Consider the following 23,514-nt stretch of genomic DNA (forward strand, 5'->3'; position numbering starts at 1 on the left):
GGAATACACCAACATAGCAATGACATTAATTTGAAAACCATCACCCACTTCCAGCCCCAGGCTTCATCTCCATCTACCTTTAAAAACAAAAAATTGCACGAGATTTACACAACTTTGACCAAGGATTAATAACATTTGAAATTCATTAGACTTGGGTGAAAGCTATTTGAATCTTGTGTAAAAACATTTATAAACAAATTCCTAAGAGTAGTTATTCATGTCAATTTTTTCTATCAAGTAAACATGATTGTGTATTCAATTCAGGTTTAAATAAGATAATGAAACATTTTGGAAAAAATATACAGCTTAGAAGTCCAGCACTTGAGGCCAATATGGCAAATATCTCCACAGCCACCATGTATTTCCCTTTAGTGCTCAGATAGGCCGGGATCATGGAAATCCAGACACTGCAGAAAACCAGCATGCTGAAGGTGATGTATTTGGCCTCATTAAAACTGTCCGGTAATGTCCTCACCATGAAAGCCAGAACAAAACTCACAGCTGCCAGAAACCCCATATAACCCAACACAGAGTAGAACCCGATAACGGACCCTTCATTACACTGAATAATGATCTTGTTCTGATAAGAGTGAGTGTCCATTTCCTTAAAAGGGTGAAAAGAGGACAACCAAGTAATACATATTATTACTTGAATGGATGAACACACTGATACTATGGAATTGGCCAGTTTGCTTCCAAGCCATTTCCTCCAGTAGCTGCCAGGTTTGGTGGCTTTGAAAGCGATATAAATCATGATTGTTTTAGCAAGAAGAGAGGAGACAGCTATGGAGAAGATGACTCCAAATGTCATGACACGCAATATACAGGTTATATCCAGTGGCTGGCCAAGGAACAAGAACACACAGAGGAAGCTCAACAAAATGGAGACAAGAAGAACAAAACTCAGATTTCGGTTATTAGCTTTGACAATCGGGGTATTCAGATAGGAGATAAAAATCCCCTTTATTAAAACAGTCACAATGCAGAGTACAGCAGAAACTGTTATGAATACTTTAGAAATGCCATCAGTGTAGGAAAGGAATTCAAGGTGTTTTGGAATACACCGATCTTTCTTCTCATTGGGCCATTCTTCCTCTGGACAATTCATACAGTTCTCACTGTCTGCCAAGAGTAATACATATAACACAGATTAATTTTTATTCTGATTAATTAAACAGTCATTTTTGGAGGAGCAGTGGGGATGTAATTTGTACATATGCAGCACACCCCTGAAGGAGCTACTGAGTGAATAATCCCCCTGTGACTAATCTGGTGTATGGACTATTCATATTATCAATTTAACCACTCTGCCACACTCCTGACAATGAGTTAGAAGACACCAACTTGAGTTGAATCTGTAGTTATATTACCACCAACCACTCAGGTCAGCTTAACCGCTTGCTGACCGCCTCATGTAGGAGTATGGTGGCCCAGTGGCTCTCCTGCACTGGATAATGCTATTAGATAGTAGAGCCGTGCTAGCGCATGACAGCCGCACTGGCTATTCTGTCATTAGTCACAGCACAAGCTGATCAGTGGGTCCCGGCCAATGGATGACTGTTGGCACCTGCTGATTGGCGAATAAGATGACAGGACAGAGCTCTCTGACTGTGAGCAATACAGAGCTCTGTCTTGTCAGCGGGCATGTGCCAGTTTTTGTTTCTCTGCAAAGCAGGGAATAAAAAACGGCACATCCTTTAGTAAAAGCATCTCACAGTGAATGTACCAAGCTCTGTACGCAGGCACACATTTAACCCTATGATTGCCCTATATGTTAATCCCTTCCCAGCCAGTGTCATTAGTACAGTGTCGGTGGATATCTTTGACACTGATCACTGTAATAGTGTTACTGGTTCCCACAAAATGTCAGTAAGTGTCTCATAGCTCCCAATTTTTTGAGATGGGAATGAGGGACACTTATCAGGAAAATAATGCAGGCATAGGACACACCCCTGGCCACGCCGCCTTAAAAGAGAATTGTACAAAAAAACAAGATTAGTTAAACCCACTAGCGCTTTTTTTTTACCACTACTACTCCTTTATATTGGCTTTTGGAATTTACAAATGCAGCAATTTAGAAATCAGATGAAAGGTTTAGTGCTGGAAAACACTTTTCGATAGATAAAAAGAGCACTTTATATACATCTATATAGATCAGACCAAAATGAGGGACAAATGAGGAGGAATGAGGGACAGAGAGACATTGCTCCACATCAGGGACAGTCCCTCGAAATCAGGGACAGTTGGGAGCTATGGTGTCTGACTGCCCGCCATACTATCAAAGTCCTGCCATAAGTTGCTGATCACCACCATTACTAGTATTACAAGTTTAAAAAAAATTGCAGTATGTATACTATTGTTTTAGATGCTTTAATGTACGCGCAAACCAATCAATATATGCTTATTGGGATTTTTTAATCAAAAATATGTAGCAGAATACATATTGGTCTACATTTAAGAAGACATTTTATTTTTTTCATTTATATATATATATATTCCCAGATTCCCAGAGAATGAGTGAGAAAAGAATTTCGTTTCTGACAGCTTGGTTGGAGCCCTTTTGGTGGTGCACAATTGGTGGAGCTCAATGATCCTTACCTGTTTAAAGTCAGTAATTGTAGAAGAGGTAACTGGAGGGGTTTAACTCAAAGAAAAACTCAAATCAGTCAGGGAGCTACAATATGTTTGGGGCGGGAGCAGGGCCGTCTTTAACATTGATTGGACCCTGGGCAAAACTTTTCTTGGGGCCCCCCATGCAGTTTTACTCTCCACCTGTTCTGAGACATACAATAAATAGCAGCTAGACTCAAAATCAGTTTACTGAATAAGATCAGACAGCCATTGCGATTGGTTGCCAGAGGTTACAGTATATCATTACCGCTCACTGACTGCTTGCTAGAGATTACAGCACACATTATGGCTCACTGATTAGTTGCTAGAGGTTACAGCACATGATTTCTGCTTGTTGATTGGTTGCTAAAGATTACTGTGGATATGACCTCAGGGGGGCATGATATACAAATCAATGCCACTGGCCGCCGCTAATTACATATGAATGCCGGTAATTTACATGTAAACACAGGGTCTGCAGGTGAGTCATCTGTACACAACAATAGGGGAGAGCTGGGCAGCATTGGTAGCAGCACTTCACACTGAGATATTGGGACACAGCACAGGACTAAAACCTCAAGGGACGAGGTAATTTAAACCAGGATACTTGGCAAGTATGAGGCAGCTGCTTTGGGCCCCACAACAATGACAGGGCCCAGGGCAGCTGCCCCTTTTGCCCTGCCTTAAAAACGGCCCTGGGCGGGAGGAGAAACTAGCAAAGGAGTAGTATTGTAGGAAGAAGTGCAGCCTTGGGGTGTTAAGACAATAGCTTTGGTCGGGATAGGATGGATGACACCCAAAAGGTGATAGGTAAGGCAATAATGAACTGGAATGTCAGTGTCTGCTATAAAGTACAAGGATGGGGGTAAACAACCCTCTTACCAAACTCAGTTGTAGGTACAGACAGTGGAGGGGCCCCTCATACATTAATGTGATGACTCCGGAGAACCTTGGACCTTCTGGAACAGCTGGGGCAGACTGGCGATCTGGTTCTGTGTCTATGGGACACCGAGCATAGGCTGGCCATCCTGCTCTGTGTTCCTTGAATGCTGGGGATAGACTGGTGGTTCCCATGTCTCTGGTACAGCTGAGGTTGGACTAGCAACTCTGCTCTATGTTTCTGGAACAGCTGAGGATAGACTAGCGATTCCACTCTGTGTCTATGGAATAGGTTGTGCTGGCAAACAGCTGTTAACAGACTCAGCACTCTGTCCCAACATTCCTTCCCTGGTCTGGTGCCAAGTGCCCTGGATCTTCCCAGGCAGTTTTGTAAAAGTTTTCTCTTCCACTCCTCCACAGATACAGGGAGCTGTCATTTTTTCCCTCAACAGAGAGCAGTTCCACCTAATGGTGATGCAACTACACATCCCATAATCCACCTGTTCAGCATGGACATTCTGGGACTTTCTTTCCCATGACAGTTTTGTGTAGGTTAGTTAGTTTTTACTTGCAGAGTCTCACATTAACATTTACTGGTGTTTTTCTGTACTGAGTTTGGTTCTCCTTGTTGATTATGTAGGGTAAATCAGTTATTTTCATTACACCATAACAACCAATAATGCTCTAGGGCAGTAGGTATGGTGTTGTTATTTCCTATGATGTTGGCAGCCAGCCTTCCCGCAAAAATGGCTCCTCCAGACCTGCTCCACTTCCCGCCTTCTACCACCCTGCTGGAGGGCTTTGATGTGAAGAGGGGACTGTGTGATTAGGAGGAACTGTGTGCTGGGGGAAATGTGTGATGGGGAGCTCTGTGATTTGGGGGGCTTTGTGATGGGTGGACTCAGATGTGATGAGAAGACTCATTGATGGGGGGAATCTGGTATATAATGGGGGTTTTGACACATAGGGAAGACTCTGATGTATAGGGGTGCCTGTGACGTGATGGGGGAGATCTGATGTGAAGAGGGCCTTTTGATGTGAAATTAATTAATCAAGGTGAGTGACTGCAATATCACAGGCTCAGGTTCCCCATTGATAAGCAACATATGCATTTTTTACATATTAGATTGGGGTGCCTTGGGATTTTGCATACTTTTAAACAAGGGTGCCGTGTCTGCTAAATGTTGAGAATTACTGGGCCAAATGGTATTCTCCTGAGACTGCCCAATTGTCCACCAACAAGAGGAGTCTGCATAGAACTGATAAAGGTTAACTGCATATACCTCCCCTTTCTTTAATTTAATTTTTTTTAAAGATATTTTTATTGATCATAAAGACAAACTTACATACAGACATAAAGAAAACTGAATAAGGTGGTTATTACAACCAAAGAGAAATAAAGTTAACAGGTTGACCCTTGAGTAAGAGTCAGAGGGCTGCTATTCATTTGCCCAAATTGTTTGGAATGTTTTAGCTCTCTTGCGGGTCTCAAATGTAAGTTTATATAGTGGTAGAGAGTTGTTAATTACCGTATTTATCGGCGTATAACACGCACTTTTTCCCCCTTAAAATCAGGGGAAAATCATGGGTGCATGTTATACGCTGATCCCCCGCTGATTGTGAGCGTAGCGGAGCGATCGCCGCGCCGAGATATACAAAGCCGAATGTACTCGGCTCTTCTCAGCTCTGCTCACAGTCATGCTCAGTCCCGCCATTGGACCTGTGTTATGTCCATCATAGGGCGGGACTGGGCGTGACTGTGAGCGGAGCCGAGAAGAGCCGATTACACTCGGCTATGTGTATCTCGGCTCCGCCCAGTCCCTGCAATATATTTTTATCTGTTTTTATAATTGCTTTTATTAGTATATATGTATGTATGTGTGTTTTTATATGTACACTATACATATATATATATATATATCTTTCATATCCCTAGTCTTTTACTCTATCCTTTGAGATAAATTATTGTCTTACATCCAATTATAGCATTTGTTATATTAGCGATAGATATAATCGCATACTGAACTTCCCAGTCACCATTCATTATTATGTAGTTTCCTTTGGTATTTTATTTCTCTTATATTTTCATATTATTATTATTATTATTTTCAATTTTATTTTACTATTATTTTCTATATAAAATTTTTTTTTTTTTCATTAATTATTTTTCATCTACCCATCATTATTAATATTTTTCTCATCTATTCGCCATTATTATTATCATTCATACAATTTATCTTTATGAGTTTCATTATATTTGTAGAAGTAATTTATTATGTTTTCCACCAAGAACTCATCCCTCCTATCGTTATCCAGTTCTCTTTACATATACGCCCCATTTCCCTGATTGGTCAAAGTAATCGCTTGTCCCTCACATAGAGCTATTTAGCTTCCTTGTTTTCTGACCCTAGTACACTTGAGAAAGGAGCGCGCATGCCCGTTGTGAGCTTCGCGCATGCTCAGAAACGCGTAGTGGATCCCAGCTACTAGAACTGCCCGATTGACGTCACCGACCACGTGACCCTGTTGGAACGCGGAAGTGTCCCCCTGCCTACCGCACAACAGCCGACGTCTCCGAGCGGAGGTCCGCGGCCATCCGCCCGGCTTCTATCCTTTCAAACACACACCTGGATGGTTGATGACAACGGGAATAGTTCTTTTTGGAAGTCTACATTCACCAGTTTATATGTAAGTGTTTTGATGCAAATTTTATACTACAATAAATTCTGATACTCAAGAGGCGCTTTCTTTTTGATTTTTTTATGTCTGTTATGGAGAGCTGACTTCACTCAACAGGAAGCTGCCCTGGGTATTGGATGCATAGAGATCCATTTGACTCCCACATCTATTAACTACATTGATGAACTATAATTATAGACTTTATTTTGTTCCTTTAACATAGCAGTGGACTATTTTTACTGGACATTGTTTCCACTTGTCTGTTTACCCTAACTAAGTGATTTCTCATTGATCGATTATACACACATATGTGTGTTTATATATTTGTACATTATCCCTTTATACACATGGACTGAGCGCTGCTACATTATATATTTTAGCTCCGCTCCGCCCAGTCCCTGCGATCTTGGAGGCAATTTTAAATCCATCCAAGGCTGCACTGGATACTGGGGGCAAGGCTGCACTGGACACTGGGGGCAAGGCTGCACTGGACACTGGGAGCAAGGCTGCACTGGGGCAAGGCTCCACTGACAAGGCTGCAATGAACACTGGGGCAAGGCTGCACTGACAAGGCTGCAATGACACCTGTCAGTGACCGCCCCCCAGCCCCCTGTTTTACTTACCTGAACCCTTGAACTTGACCCGACGGGACGCGCTGTCTCTCTGCCCGGGGTTCCCGGCTCTTGATTGGATAGATTCTTAGCAGCACAGCCATTGGCTCCTGCTGCTTTCAATCAAATTCAATGACGTGAGCGCCAGGGGAGGGGCCAAGTCCTGCATTCTGCCTCTATGGATGCCGAATGCTGGACTCTAGAGCTCGCCCCCAAGGTAACCCCCTCAGGAAGAGCTTTTCCGAAGGGGTTATCAGAGGTGGGAAGGAGCTGCGAGAGCCACGGGGGACCCCAGAAGAGTAGGTTCAGGACCACTCTGTGCAAAACAAGCTGCACAGTGGAGGTAAATATGATATGTTTGTTATTTTTTTTTTAATTTACCTTTACAATCACTTTAAACTGAATAATGCGATCTCTAGAGGATATATTGTAACTGAGGATTTACCCCTTTCTTTAATTTAGGTAGATATCTTTGGGAAGTTCACTATAACTTTAGGTTACTAGTTTATCTTGTTATTAACAGATTCAATTTATCATTACTATAATACCCACAGATTTAATGTGGAGTGGAGTGGACTATCTCATGTATCTTCCATAGCCCCCATCCAAACAGTTGGAATTTTGCACATAGGAGTGGTGTTAATGATTTTATTATATTGCTGTGGCTTACAAGGTTATACATGTAAACTTTTCCATCATATTAAATGAATGTTTTTCATCTTCATGTTTTTTTTTCTATTAATGTATTGTATGATTGTACAAATACTGTGCTCTCACGAAGAAGTAGATTCTTGGTTCATAAAACATGTTGAGAATTTATTGTATTTCCTTCATTGATCCATGCAGTGATATTATATATTGAGGTAAAAAAGTATTGTACAGATTATAGCAATGGTCATTGTTTTTGAATAATAGGGTATACATGGAGGTATCATAGAATATAGAACATTAACATACATCAGTCTTTTTACAGGGTTTTATTATGATCTGATAATACAATTTTAGCAGTGACACTTGTTTGTACCTGTAAAGTCCCATATGTTTTCTCATTTTCTTATTTACTAAAACAGTATCATGTGCAGCTCCGCAAAAAAATCAGCTTCTAGGTTCTGTTTAACCACTTGCCGACCAGCCGCCGCATAACAGACGGCTGTCCTGCGCGCATCGCTCTACCTGTACGGCGGCTCATGCAGGTGCAGTTTCAGGCTTCCCGCTCTTGCTCCTGCAGCATGCTGCGGGAGTGTGCCCGCGGTTCGGGCAGACTAAGCCCGGTTTCACACATGTGCGGTGCGAATTGAAGCTCCGGTTTCACTGCTCAGAGAAAAATCAGTTGTTCAGCGGTTCGTCAGCGTTTTAGCTGCGGATCAGCTTCAAATTCGGAAGTGTCTAATTATAGATGCGAATTTAGAGCAGGCCAATCACTTGTTATCTATTTGTGAGGCTGCTTATAAAAAGCTTGATTTTTCTGGACACTTCCTGGTTGTCCAGGAGTCTGTATTGTGTGGGTTATTTTGTTAGCAAAATGTGTGCTGCTCTGCCCATGATGATGCCAACAGTTGTTGCTGTAACAGCAGCAATCTTGCTGGAAGTAGAGAAGAGGAGAAGGAGGAGGAGAAGAAGATACTGGGTTCATCCCATACTAGCAAATAGGGATGATAGAGGCCAGTTCATGATCCTGTATGAAGACCTCCACGCGCATGTCAATAACTAGGTGAGTAATTTATTTGCCAAACAATAATTTTAAAAACATATTTCCATAGTAGGGGAGGTTTGAAAAAGACACAAGTCCATCAAGTCTAACCTATGTGTGTGACTATATGTCAGTGTTATAATTTTAAAAAGCGTGGTGTTTCCGCCCCCCCCCCCCCAAATCCATACCAGAACATTATCAGAGCATGCAGCCTAAAAGGCCATGAAAAGGGGGGGAGTGAGCACCCCCTTCCTGGACCAAACCAGGCCATATGCCCTTAACATGTGTAGTGTGTTTTGTACCCCCCCCCAAAAAAACACCTTGCCCCCAAGTTGATGAGGACAAGGTGCTTTGTGTGGGGGATCCCACAACATTTTGTTGTCCAGTCTGGGACCAGACAATTGTTATTGTTAAATTCAGCTGCCAGTGGCTAAATACATGTCCAAATGATGACACAACTGCAAATGACGTTATATCTTATTTGTTATGCCACTTCTTCAACATACATTTTTATTTTGATTAAGGATGCAGGCCTTCTTACAGATAATAATGTTCTTAAACACTTACCTTATTATTTAGAAAAGTGTATGTCAAAATTTGTTTCATACACAAATCTAATAAAAGACTCATTTTTGAATTAGTTATGATGAATTACTTGGATTAATCTCCCCTCGCTTGGAGCGTCAGAACACGTGCTACAGACCAAGTATCCAGCCTGCTGAAAGATTACTGATCACATTAAGGTACTTTTCACCACTGATGTCCTTTGTCATGTGAATGTAGGAGAATGCAATATTTTAATTTTGAACTCTTCAAACATGTGTCATTCTAAATATATAACCCGACAAATGTTGGCATAATAGTTATTTATTCAAGTATACTCAAAAAAAAAAAAAAATTGGCACATGTAGCCAACATAAATTAACATTCAACAAAAACAAAAAATATACATGTCTCTCAAGTAGGCCTCTTGAACATATTTTTAAAAAAAGGTGTCCTCTTGGTCCTCAACCTTGGACAGACCTCATAAATCACAGATTGTGATATGTTTTTTTAAAAGGGGCCTCATTGGAGTAGTGACTGGCGGAAGCCTGGTCATCACGGGCAGTGCTAGGATCAGGCCTAGCCATGCCATGTTGACTTGTCACATACATACCAGGATTTTGGGGGAGGCCTGATTGAAGGAATTGGGGATGGGATGGGATAGGGAATGTTACTGTGTGTAACTTCATATATGGAGGTTGCCTTTTCAAAGCTAGAAGGATAGGATGGGGGATTATAGGGGTAAGGTTGGTGTTGTTCTGGGTAGTGGATGTATCTGGGGTAGTTAAGGGGAGGCCTTGGTGGTGGCACATATGGCACTTGAAATGAAGCTTCCTCACCTGGCTCTGAGAAGGAGTGCAGCACTTGTTCGATAGTGCTTCGCATTTTGAAGTAGCGCTCAGGTTTGACTTTCTTTATTAGAGGGACAAAACTGAGCGCCAGTATAGTATCCGGACATAAAAAAGCATCCACCTTTTCAGACATGTTTTTCAACATTTCAAGTAGGAGCTCATTTATGTCAGGTTGCGATAGAGGTGGTCGCCTCCGTGGCACTTTGGCTGGCAGAACAATGTCTGCAGGAGCAGAGGAGGGCCCAGGGATAGCCTCTGCCACTGCAGATTGTTCATCTGGGTTGGTTTCCCACAGATTCGAGGAGCTTTGGATTTGTGACAAATACTCTGTGCCTTCTTCCAAACTAATCTGGGCTTGGGCCTCCGGTTGTGCCTCCAGTTGGTCATCCATAACATCTTGTTCCTCCCAACTAGCTTCTGTCCTGTTTTGAAAAAAAAGACTGTAACTTAACTAGGCATAATCAAAGTTAAGAGGTTTGCAAGATACATAGATGATATAGATGAAAACTTACTCCCTCATCTCCACAATGGGTTGCAGAAAATCTAAGTCCTTGGTAAACATATAGGGTACCCTAGGCACTGCCCCCGAGCCACTCCTTGCTTCTTTGAGATGGTGTATATATTTGCGGTAAGCATCACGCATGCTGCGCCACCTTGTCTGTAAGTAATGCTATGAAAAACAAAAACATAAAATTGATTTTATTTATGTCTGCTTTTAGGTACCTAGCAACAGGAAATTCTTTTGGAAGTTTGCACTTTGAATTTAAGGTTCGGAAATCAACTATTAGTGGCATTGTTAATCAAACCTGCCTAGTCATATGGGAAGAACTGAAGGATTTGGTTATGAAGAAGCCAAACAAACATGAATGGTTGAAGGTAGCGGAGCTATTCTGGCAGCGTTGCAACTTCCCCAACTGTCTGGGAGCCATTGATGGGAAGCACATCCGCATCCTCAAGCCTCCAGCTAGTGGGAGCCAATATTTTAATTATAAGAAATATTTTTCGTTGATATTAATGGCAGTGGCAGACGCAAATTATAAATTTATTTATATTGATGTGGGTTCTTATGGCAGCAGCTCGGATTCTAGTGTATTTTCACATTCCTCATTTGGCCGCATGCTGCGTGAGAATACACTAGACTTGCCCAATCATTCCCCCCTTCCCGGAACAACATCCTTCCCTCCCACATGTATTTGTAGGAGATGAAGCATTTGCACTTGCAGAGCACCTGCTCAGGCCTTTTTCTAGTCGCTCTCTGATAACAGAAAAAAGAGTGTTCAATTATAGGCTCACTAGGGCACAACGAGTAGTTGAATGTGCATTTGGTATACTATGCAATAAGTGGAGATTCATGCATACATCAATAAATCTCAGTATTGACCATGCTATCAGTGCTGTTAAAGCAGCCTGTGCACTGCACAACTATGTGCGTGAACGTGACAGATATCTATTTGAGGATTCCCTGAGCCATAACATGGAGGCGGCACAGTGGAATGTTACTAGGGGCACCACTAGTGGTACACATATTCGTGGTGAATTCCAAAACTTCTTTATGTCACCAGCTGGGGAGGTGCCTTGGCAGATGAATTCTATCTAATCATAAAAAGTGTGTATTGGTTTGCATTATATTATCAGGGCCTTGACAAAGTGAAAAGTGTGCTGTAACAAATAATGTTTTTTTTTCTTAATTTTTGTTTATTTAAATAAAAATAACGTTGTTCATATTTACATTGTATATTCTTTTGCTAGCCTAAGCGAATCTTAGCTTAGTAATTAATTTGGGGACTCCTCCATCGCTGTCTGACGCCGTTATGTGCACAGTGTTGAGGGCATGTGGCCTGGTATGGATTTGTGGGCAAACACACGCTGTTGTTTTTTCTAATATTAGAATAAAAATGGACAACATAACTAAACAATAGGACAGCATCTACAGGTAGTGAAAGGGAATAAAAAACTTACATTTGGCAGCCTGAACTTGGGATGAGCACATGCTCCACTCTGGCAAGATGATTCTGGCAATTTCCAGCCATGCACGTTTTTTTACAACGTTGTCCTTATATTTAGGATGCCGGGTGTCATAAATCATCGGTTTCTCCCTCACAAGTCTGACCAGCTCCTCACAATCCACGGATTCCTTGGCCTTTGATGCAACTTTTCTACCCCTTTTTGCCATGCTTGCTCCGGTCAGCAGACCAAAACAGACAGGGGAGGAACTGGAAGAGGGGGAGGTGTAGGAGGAGGGGAGATCATTTATGTTCACACCGCAACACAGCTGCGAATCAGATGCGTGCCCATAGAAGATCATGGGCTTGTAATTCGCACTGCAATGACCAGAAATCACACACGTTTTTTGTGCAATGCGCAGTGCAAATGCAACGCACATATGTGAACCAGCCTCAGTCAAATGAACCTAGTTTAAAATGTCCTGTGGATTGGATGCATTGTAAGCCGCATCTAATTCACATAGGTGTTGTAAAAGTCAGCCGGAGACCCACGATCGCCTAGTACAGAGGCAGAAGGGGGATCTGCCTTTGTAATCAAGGCGGAACTCCGTTCTGACAGGGGACATGTCAGAGATCTTCTGTTTCCAGTGATTGTGGAAAGTGATCTCTGTCATGTCCGTGAGCCCAACCCCCCTACAGTTAGAACACACTGAGGGAACTCAGTTAAACCCTTGATTGCCCCCTAGTGTTAACCCCTTACTTGCCAGTGTCGTTTATACATTGATCAGTGCACTGATCAATGTAATAATGTCACTAGTCCCCAAAAAGTGTTATTCCGGGTCAAATTTGTCCACCGCAATGTTGCAGTCCCACCAGATCACCACCATTACTAGTAAAAAAAAAAACAATAAAATAAAGTCCCTAAATCTATCCCATAGTTTATAGACACAATAACTTTTGTGCAAACCAATCAATATACGCCTATTGCAATTTTTTTACCAAAAATATGTAGAAGAATATATATCAGTCTAAGCTAATGAATAAATGTTTTATATATATATATATATATATATATATATATATATATATATATATATATATATATATATATATATATATATATTTATTTATTTTTGGATATGTATTATAGCAAAAAATGTTGTTTTTTTTAAAATTGTCGCTCTTTGTTTATAGGCAAAAAATAAAAACTGCAGAGGTGTTCAAATACCACCAAACGAAAGCTCTATTTGAGGGAAAAAAAAGGACATTAACTTTGCAGCAGAACATGTGAACAGCCTAAAAATTTGGCAGAACACACGAACACCGTTAAAGTCTATGGGACACGAACATGAATAATCAAAAGTGCTCATTTTAAAGGCTTATATGCAATTTATTGTTATAAAAAGTATTTGGGGACCTGGGTCCTGCCCCAGGGGATGTGTATCAATGCAATTTTAAAAAAAAAATGCAGTTTTTTAGGGAGCAGTGATTTTTTTAATGCTTAAAGTGAAACAATAAAAATGAAATATTCCTTTAAATATCATGCCTGGGGGTGTCTATAGTATGCCTGTAAATAGGGATGAGCCGAATGTTTGAGTCGAATGTAAGTTCGACTCAAACATTGGGTGTTTACCTGTTCGCCAAATAGCGAACAATTTGGGGTGTTCACGGCAAATTCAAAAGCCACGGAACACCTTTTAAAAGTCTATGGGAGAAATCAAAAATGCTAATTTTAAAGGCTTATATGCATGGTATTGTCATAAAAAGTGTTTGGGGACCTGGGTCCTGCCCCAGGGGACATTTATCAATGCAAAAAAAAGTTTTAAAAACGGACATTTTTTCAGGAGCAGTGATTTTAATAATGCTTAAAGTGAAACAATAAAAGTGAAACATTCCTTTACATTTCGTGCCTGGGGAGTGTCTATAGTATGCCTGTAAAGTGTTGCATGTTTGCCGTGTTTAGAACAGTCCCTGCACAAAATGACATTTCTAAAAAGGAAAAAAAGTCATTTAAAAAAAAAAAAATGCATGAGGGTCCCCCCAAATTCCACACCAGACCCTTCAGGTCTGGTATGGAATTTGGGGGGACCCTATGCAATTTTTTTTTTTTAATCTTGGTCCAGGGTTCCCCTTAATATTCATACCAGACCCAAAGGGACTGGTAATGGACTGGGGGATTCCATGCCATTTTTTTCAATGACTTCTTTCATCTGTATTGCCAGGGCCGACAATTCATTATAGCTGCGAGTACTTTTAAATGACTTTTTTTCCTTTATAAATGTCATTTTGTGCAGGGACTGTTCTAAACATGGGAAACATGCGCCACTTTACAGGCATACTATAGACATCCCCCAGGTATGAAATATAAAGGAATATTTCACTTTTATTGTTTCACTTTAAGCATTATTAAAATCACTGCTCCCGAAAAAACGGCCGTTTTTGAAACTATTTTTTGCATTGATACATGTCCCCTGGTGCAGGACTCAGGTCCCCAAATACTTTTTATGAGCACTTTTGATTATTCATGTTCGTGACTTTAATGGTGTTTGCGTGTTCGAACAAATTTTTTGCCTGTTCTCATGTTCTGGTGCGAACCGAACCGGGGGGGGGGGGGTGTTCAGCTCATCCTTACCTGTAAAGTGCCACATTTTTCCCATGTTTAGAACAGTACCACAGCAAAATGACATTTCTAAAGGAAAAATTGAAATCTAAAACTGATTGCGGCTGTAATGAATTGTTGGGTATCGGCAACATAGATAAAACTCATTGAAAAAAAGAGCATGGGACCCCCCCCCCCAGTCCATTACCAGGCCCTTTGGGTCTAGTATGAATATTAAGGGGATCCCGAACCAAACTTTTTTTAAAAAATGCATGGGGGTCCCCCTAAAGTCCATATCAGGCCCTGTGGGTCTGATATAGAAATTAAGGGGAACCCTGCACCAAATTTAAAAAAAAAGGCATAGGGGTCCCCCCAAAATCCATATTAAATCCTTATTTGAGCATGCAACCCGGCAGGCCGCAGGAAAAGAGGGGGGACAAGAGAGCACCCCCCCTCCTTAACCGTACCAGGCCACATGCAGTCAACATGGAGAGGGTGCTTTGGGGTAGCCATTTCACAAAAAAAGTGTTAAAATGTTAAAAAAGACAAGACACAGCTTGGGACAAGTCCTTTATTAAAAAATAAAAAAATAAAAATGTCCCACGATGTCCATTCATCTTCTTCTATCACACTGCCCGGACCGAAAAAGAAGAAAAAATCTGCGACTGATCCGCCTCCATGGGAGGCTCCCGCTGTCTGATGCGTCTTGAGACAGATGTTATATAACTGAGGGAGGGCACCCCACCCGGTGATGTAACCGGGTGACCCCGCCCCCTCTGACACCACAGGGAAGCCATGGGGAAATTCCCTGGCATCAGAGGGGGGCGGGGTCACCCGGTTACATCACCGGGTGGGGTGCCCTCCCTCAGTTATATAACATCTGTCTCAAGACGCATCAAGACTAATTTCCCCATGGCTTCCCTGTGGTGTCAGAGGGGGCGGGGCCACCCAGTTACGTAAACGGGTGGCTCGGGCTCATCCCTATGTATAGATATATAGATATCTGTAATCAAACAAAAATATATTATTATTTTTAGTACGAGTAATAAAGAAAAGGTGGAAGACTATGATAAGATACAGAGTGGTTCTGCTGGGAAGAGAAAAGGAAGAGTTTATTGTCACTATGAGGAGCTCATGAGCTTCCTGAAGCCCATCATGGAGATGAGACCGTAAGTATGCCAACATTTATTATGTAAATTGTATTCTTTTTATAGAATTGTCTAATATTAAAAAAAATTTTAAGAGTGCACAACATTTTTTACCAATATTTACAAATTGCCTATTTTTCTAATTTCTGTACAGAAAGCAATATGGAGACTGAAAGTGAAGAGGACCGTGAGGATGCAGAGGAAAGCAACGAATTAGATGCAGAAGACAATTTGCAAAGAAATGAAACTGACACAGAAACACCAGAAGCAACATTGCCCACCAACAGAGAAAAATGACCGAAACTAACAAAACAACAACAACTGTCAGAGGACTTCCTAGATGTTGTTACTCAAACATCAGGCTCATCCCTACTGCTTACATACTATCCAGCAACTGTACGATATTTCCAGCTAGTGTCCCTCAAATAGTATGCTCTAATTTTTTTTACATGATAAAACCTGCCATGACTCTCCCTTTTACATTGCAACCTAACCAAGCTATTTACATATTGTCTAGTAACTGTACAAAATTTGTGGATGTTGTATTACTCAGATTACTCTCTAATGTTTATTTCAAGATAATAAAACACCTCATCTCTCTCTTTTACATTGCAACCTTAGATGCGGCTTGATAATGTCCAACCAATGAACAATATTTGTGGCTATTGTCTCTCATGAACAATATTTGTGGCTATTGTCTCTCAAATAATACATTACAACGTTTCTTTCAAGATAAAACCTGCCTCATCTCTCCCTTTTACATTGCAGCCTTACCAAGCTGTTGAGCCACTGTACAATATTTGTGGCTATCAGCTATCAGAGAATAAACACTAATGTTTATATCAAGATGCAGTAAAGCTTGCTTCTCTCACTTACATTTCAACTTTGCCAAACTTTTTACAAACTGACCAGCCACTGAACAATACATGTGGAAATTTTCTCTCAAATAATGCATTGTAATGTTTATTTCAAGATAAAACTTGCCTCACAGCTCTGTTTTAATTTGCCACTTTGCCATCTGCTAACATACTGTCCAGCCACTGAACAATATTTGTGGCTTTTGCCTTTCAAATATTGCACCCACATTTATATTTTAAGATAAACCTACTGCATCTCTTCCTCTTAAGTGTGGGCCTTTCCAAGCTGCTTACATACTGTCTAGCCACTGTACAACACTTGAGCAGTGGAGGTGGATGCACATGCAGTTGAAGTGGATGCACATGCATCTGTCAATGGCTCTGTATGGGGATGGCATTAATAAGCACTCTGAATGAGCTCCAATGCAGAATACAGTGTTGCTGGTCATACCCAAGAAAGCTGTAGTGTTTCACAACATCATATACAGCTTAAAGGCATCTCAAGCATTTAGTCCCCATGTCCCCAGTTACAGTGCCCAGCCACCTATTCCCTGTTTTGACAACATATTAGCCTATTAACTTACAAAATAGGCAGACTGTAGTATCAGGAATGACCCCCCTAGACTTCAGCGAGATCAAATAATACGTTCAAGTGTATGGAATTCACAGATTCACCCCTGTAAATCAAATGCCGCACAGTGCATTGGAAGCCCTGATTGGCTGAAACAGTGAAGGCTTTGCTCAGTCAGGGCTCTTAATGCTGTTATAGCCATGATTGGACACAGTCATGATCACTTTCTTAAATCATGACTCAATACTCATAGACCCATCCCACGCTACTTCCCAGAGCAGCCATTTGCAGTGTGATATTGTGCAGAGAGGTAGAACAGGGCTCTCTTCATTGCTACTAGTGAGTTAGTGTGCTATAGTGTGCTATTGTGATTCTATTATGAGTGTAAAGTATCAGTGTAGTGTGAATATAGTGATAGTGCAGTATGAGTGTAGTGAGACCATTCATTTTTACTGTAGTGTCACTTTAATGTGTCAGGACAGTTTTACTGCAGTACATTGTAGTGTGTCAGTGCTGTATTACTGCAGTATATTAAACTGTGCTTGTGAAATTTTACTGCAGAATATTGAAGTGTGTTAGTGCAGTTTTACTGCAGTATATTGAAGTGCGTTAGTGCACTTTTACTGCAATGTATTGCAGTGCGTCAGTGCGGTTTTACTGCAGTATATTGTAGTGTGTCAGTGGAGTGTGTTTGTGTAGTGAGTACTCAAGTTAAAGTGCACCAAATATCACTTTCAATTGAATAAAGTGCATTCAAGTACACATTTCCCTGTCTCTATTACATTTCGGTAATAAGTACCCACATCATGTCTGGGAGGCCAACAAGGAGAGGCAGATGTTCCTATGGCACTGTGAGGGGGCCAGCAGCATCTGTGTCCACAGGCAAAGGTGGACGTGGTCCATCCTCAGGCAGTTTAGTTTAGTGATGTTGCCCATGCTATCCAGCCACAGCATGCAAAGGAGGTGGTGGACTGGCTTACTAAATCATCCTCATCTTCCTCATCCTCTATCACCCAAGCAGAGACTAATGTGCAGTCCACTGAAACTGTCAAAGTGGCTTATTCGGCCTCCTTGTCCACAGCTATAGCCCCAGTATCATGCATGGAGGAGTCAGCTGAGTTATTTGAAACACTTGCTCTTTGATTATGCACAGAAATTACTTGATTCTGATGTTGGTTCTGAGGTTAAGGCAGGCAGGAACATGAGCCTACAGAGAGGGGAGAACACTGGTAAACAACAAATTGGCAGTCATGTTCCACCAGCCGCAGCGTATTGCCAAGTTGGCTCCAGTATTTATGAGGATTAAGGGGATGATGATGATGAAGTCACTGACATGACTTGGGTGCTGGATAGAGGAGAGGAGGAAAGTGAGGGTGAGGCACAACCCCAAAGAGGCAGGATGTCCTCAAGAGCAGCCATCATGGAAGAGTAGAGAGCAGCCACCCTATTTCATCACATTGTGGAGCTGTTATCTCCTGGCCCACTTGCCACAGCTCAGCAGTCTGGGCCGATCGCACTGTTGCAATTTGCAAACTTTGCCTCAAGCAGATCAAGTGTGACACAAACACCAGCCATTTGGGTACCACATGCTTGACAAGGCATTTAACCTCCCACCACTCAGCCGGTTGGCAAGAGCGCCTGAAAGTAGACATGCGCATTCAGTTTCGTTACAAATCGAAATTTGGACAAATTTTTCATTATTCGGAAATTCAGATGCATCCAAAACACCAAATTACAATAGTAACAAATTTAAACGAATCCGAAATAACAATTTGAATTAAAAAAATGGACCAAATTCGAATCTAATTTGAAATAATTTCGAATATAAATTTGCATCAAATTCAAAAACAATTCAAAAACAAATTTGAATGGAATTTGAAAAAAATAGAAATCGATTTTCTAAAAAAAAAAAAATACTAAAAATAGAATATAAAATAATAAAGCAATAGAATAAAAATAAAAGAATAGTAAAGACTAGAATAGAATTTAAAAGAATGTAATAAAATAGAATATGGCCGCCTTCCGAAATTCGAATTTCGCATAGTATAAATTTGAATTTGAGAATAGATTGAAAAGGAATGCAAAACAATGGAAACTAAAATAATAGAATAGAAAAGAATAGAAAAACACTAGAACAGAATAGAATAAAACATTATACAGTATCTCACAAAAGTGAGTACACCCCTCACATTTTTGTAAATATTTTATTATATCTTTTCATGTGACAACACTGAAGAAATGACACTTTGCTACAATGTAATGTAGTGAGCGTACAGCTTGTAGAACAGTGTAAATTTGCTGTACCCTCAAAATAACTCAACACACAGCCATTAATGTCTAAACCGATGGCAACAAAAGTGAGTACACCCCTAAGTGAAAATGTCCAAATTGGGCCCAATTAGCCATTCCCCCCCCCCCGGTGTAATGTGACCCATTACACTCAGAACAGGCCTCGCCATGGTCGACCAAAGAAGTTGAGCGCACGTGCTCAACGTCATATCTAGAGGTTGTCTTTAAGAAATAGATGTATGAGTGCTGTCAGCATTGCTGCAGAGGTTGAAGGGGTGGATGTTCAGCCTGTCAGTGCTCAGACCATACGCCGCACACTGCATCAAATTAGTCTGCATGGCTGTCATCCCAGAAGGAAGCCTCTTCTAAAGATGATGCACAAGAAAGCCTGCAAACAGTTTGCTGAAGACAAGCAGACTAAGGACATGGATTACTGGAACCATGTCCTGTGGTCTGATGAAACCAAGATAAACTTATTTGGTTCAGATGGTGTTCAGATGGTGTTAAGCATGCGTGTCAGAAACCAGGTGAGGAGTACAAAGACAAGTGTCTTGCCTACAGTCAAGCAGGGTGGTGGGAGTGTCAGGGTCTGGGGCTTAATGAGTGCTGCTGGCACTGGGGAGCTACAGTTCATTGAGGGAACCTTGACTGCCAACATGTACTGTGACATACTGAAGCAGAGCATGATCCCTTCTCTTCAGAGACTGGGCCGCAGGGCAGTATTCAAACATGATAATGACCCCAAATACAGGTGGACTGGCCAAGCATGTCTCCAAACCTAAACCCTATTGAGCATCTGTGGGTCATCCTCAAACGGAAGGTAGAGGAGTACAAAGTCTCTAACATCCACCAGCTCCGTGATGTCATCATGGAGGATTGGAACAGGACTCCAGTGGCAACCTGTGAAGCTCTGGTGAACTCCATGCCCAAGAGGGTTAAGGCAGTGCTGGAAAATAATTGTGGCCACACAAAATATTGCCATTTTGGGCCCAATTTGGACATTTTCACTTAGGGGTGTACTCACTTTTGTTGCCAGCAGTTTAGACATTAATGGCTGTGTGTTGAGTTACTTTGAGGGGACAGCAAATTTATACTGTTATACTATATAGTTAACTCATACAGTCCCCATACTGTATAGCTGTACACTCACTATTTTACATTGTAGCAAAGTGTCATTTCTTCGGTGTTGTCACATAAAAAGATATAATAAAATATGTACAAAAATGTGAAGGGTGTACTCACTTTTGTGAGATACTGTATATATTAAATTTTATTCTATTGTTATATATATATATATATATATATATATATATATATATATATATAACCATTTGCCGAAATTCAAATTTTGTATAGAATGAAATCAAATTCAAAGAAAATTGACCGCATTCAAAGAAATTCTACCGCATTTGAAAAAGTAAACTATATATACTATATAACCTATATACTATCTAACCATTTTCCGAAATTTAAATTTCGGATAGAATGAAGCCAAATTTGAATAGAAGGATTAGAATAGCATATTAAATGCTATTAAAAATAATAGAAATGAACAGGAAAAAATATCTAAAAATATATGTATATTCCTATAGAATGAATTTAAATAGAAAAGATTAGAATAGAATAGAAAAACAATAGATCAGAATAGAAAAAAATATATTATATATTATATTTTTTTCTGTTCTGTTCTATTGTTTTTCTATGCTATTATTTTCTATTCTATTCTAATCTTTTCTATTTGAATTCAAATTCATTCTATACGAAATTTGAAAGATGGTTTTATATATATATATATATATATATATATATATATAATATTTTTTTCTATTCTGTTCTATTGTTTTTCTATGCTATTCTTTTCTATTCAAATTTGATTTCAGACAGGGCAAGGTGCAGACAAAATGGCTATGCACAGTTTCATCAGTTTCTGATCATGTCTTCTCTGCTCTTTTACAAGTAAATGTCTTCTATCCATCTGTACATGTCTACTGAACTGACTTTGCTGTAAATTTTTTGATAAATGTCTTCTGCTGCCATATCTTTAAACTTCTATATTTAATGTTAGCTCTATAACAAACACACTGCAATAGCAATATTACTGGTAATTGATTCTCAACCCATTTGGCTTGAGCGATCAAGAGAAGTAATTAGCTTTACCACCCCAGCCTGTGTCTGTAGCTGGTCTGGTATTGGCCATCTCCTCCCCATATTCAGATGTCTCAAATCAACCCCAATAATGACCAACTGAGAAATGCATGCCAGCTTAGTCTCCCTATAAATTTAAAGCAGCCTATGGGGCGGCGCAGACAGGGGCAAGGCGCAGACATACTGGCTCTGTCCTGAGTGGCTCTTTCACGAGTGATGCGCAGTTTCACCAACGCAGTTTAACAAAAGCCGGATAACTAAAGCTGGATGAAGATACAACAAGAACTCTGCTCCGCTCTGCAAGACAAGCAAACCAGCTTTTGACATTTATTTTATATTTTATATAAAGTTAGTTTCCCACTCTCTATCCACTAATATGCCCCTTATTCTCTTCCTTCTCACATTGGTGTCCTCTATCCTCAAATTATCTTTACTCTACCCCTCCTCTCTTCCCTGCAGCATGCACATATCACCCTCACTCCTACCCTCTCCCTACTATGGCACCCATCATCTACTGCATTTGCTGAACCAACATTTCTCCCATTTCTCTGAGGATTGCAGCAATTTATCGGCCTCCAGGACCAGTATTGCGCTTTCTTGATGACTTTGCTGCCTGTCTACCCTACTTTCTCTCCTCTGAAATACCCACCATTATTCTTGGTGACTTCAACATTCCTGTCAATGTTAACAGCCCAACTACAGCTAAACTTCTCGACTTAACCTCATCTTTTGACCTAACCCAATGGACACATACTTCCACTCACTCCAATAGTAATACCCTTGACCTTGTATTCTCCCATCTCTGCAACCCTGGCAACCTCACCAACACCCCCTTTCCTCTCTCTGATGACAACCTCATTACTTTCACTGTATCCTTGCCTCCCACCACCCATCCCTCCAAGCATCAAACAATTACTTGTAGAAACATTTGCCACTTTAATCCTTCTCTTCTCTATTCTGCTACTGACCACCTATATGACATAATCTCTCCCCTGTCCTGTCCTGACCTGGCCACCTCTGTCTACAACAGTTCACTCTCATCATAACTAGATGCACTTGCTCCTCTAACCACACATAGAATCAGGCCCCGACCATCACAACTCTGGCAAACTGACAACACTAGAAATCTCAAGAAATATTGCTGTGCTCTTGAACGACTGTGGCATAAAACCAAATGCCTGCAAGATTCACCCTATATAAATCTGCCCTTCTAAAATACAATTCCTGCCTCCATGTTGCCAAACAAGCATACTTTGTCTCTCTTATTCATTCCTTGTCATCCAGTCCCCGTCGGCTCTTCTCAACCTTTAACTCTCTGCTTCGTCCCCCACCCCCTCTACCCACTAACTCACTCACTGCCCAAGATATTGCCAATCACTTCAAAGACAAGATTGATGCAATTCGTGAGGACACCTCCACTGTGTGTACGTCTTCCCCACCCAACATACCTTGCCTAGAAGCACATTCAATACTCTCCTCTTTTAAATTGGCTACTAATGAACAGGGATGAGCCGAACACCCCCCTGTTTAGTTCGCACCAGAACATGCGAACAGGCAAAACATTTGTGCGAACACCGTTAAAGTCTATGGGACTCGAACATGAATAATCAAAAGTGCTAATTTTAAAGGCTTATATGCAAGTTATTGTCATAAAAAGTGTTTGGGGACCTGGGTCCTGCCCCAGGGGACATGGATCAATGCAAAAAAAGTTTTAAAAACAGTCGTTTTTTTGGGAGCAGTGATTTTAATAATGCTTAAAGTGAAACAATAAAAGCGTAATATTCCTTTAAATTTTGTACCTGGGGTGTGTCAATAGTATGCCTGTAAAGGGGCACATGTTTCCCGTGTTTAGAACAGTCTGACAGCAAAATGACATTTCTAAAGGAAAAAAAGTCATTTAAAAGTTCTCGCGGCTATATGAATTGTTGGTCCAACAATACACATAAAAGTTCATTGATAAAAACGACATGGGATTTCCCCCACAGGGGAAACCCCGAACCAAAATTAAAAAAAAAAAGGCATGGGGGTCCTCCTCAAAATCCATACCAGACCCTTCAGGTCTGGTATGGATTTTAAGGGGAACCCTGCCCAAAATTAAA

At 40.8% G+C, this 23,514-nt stretch overlaps 1 protein-coding gene across 1 annotated transcript in view; it reads right to left on the reverse strand.

The window, feature by feature from the left end:
* Window positions 1–220: 220 nt before the first annotated feature.
* LOC141141074 (vomeronasal type-2 receptor 26-like) overlaps window positions 221–23,514 on the reverse strand; it is a 138,619-nt gene continuing 115,325 nt past the window's right edge. Inside the window, exon 6 of the mRNA XM_073628807.1 lies at window positions 221–1,122. Within this exon, the coding sequence (XP_073484908.1) occupies window positions 221–1,122 (902 nt within the window). The remainder of the gene's footprint in view (window positions 1,123–23,514) is intronic.

The sequence above is a fragment of the Aquarana catesbeiana genome, linkage group LG01 (genome assembly GCF_042186555.1).
Source record: "Aquarana catesbeiana isolate 2022-GZ linkage group LG01, ASM4218655v1, whole genome shotgun sequence".
In the NCBI taxonomy this organism is placed as follows: Eukaryota; Metazoa; Chordata; class Amphibia; order Anura; family Ranidae; genus Aquarana; species Aquarana catesbeiana.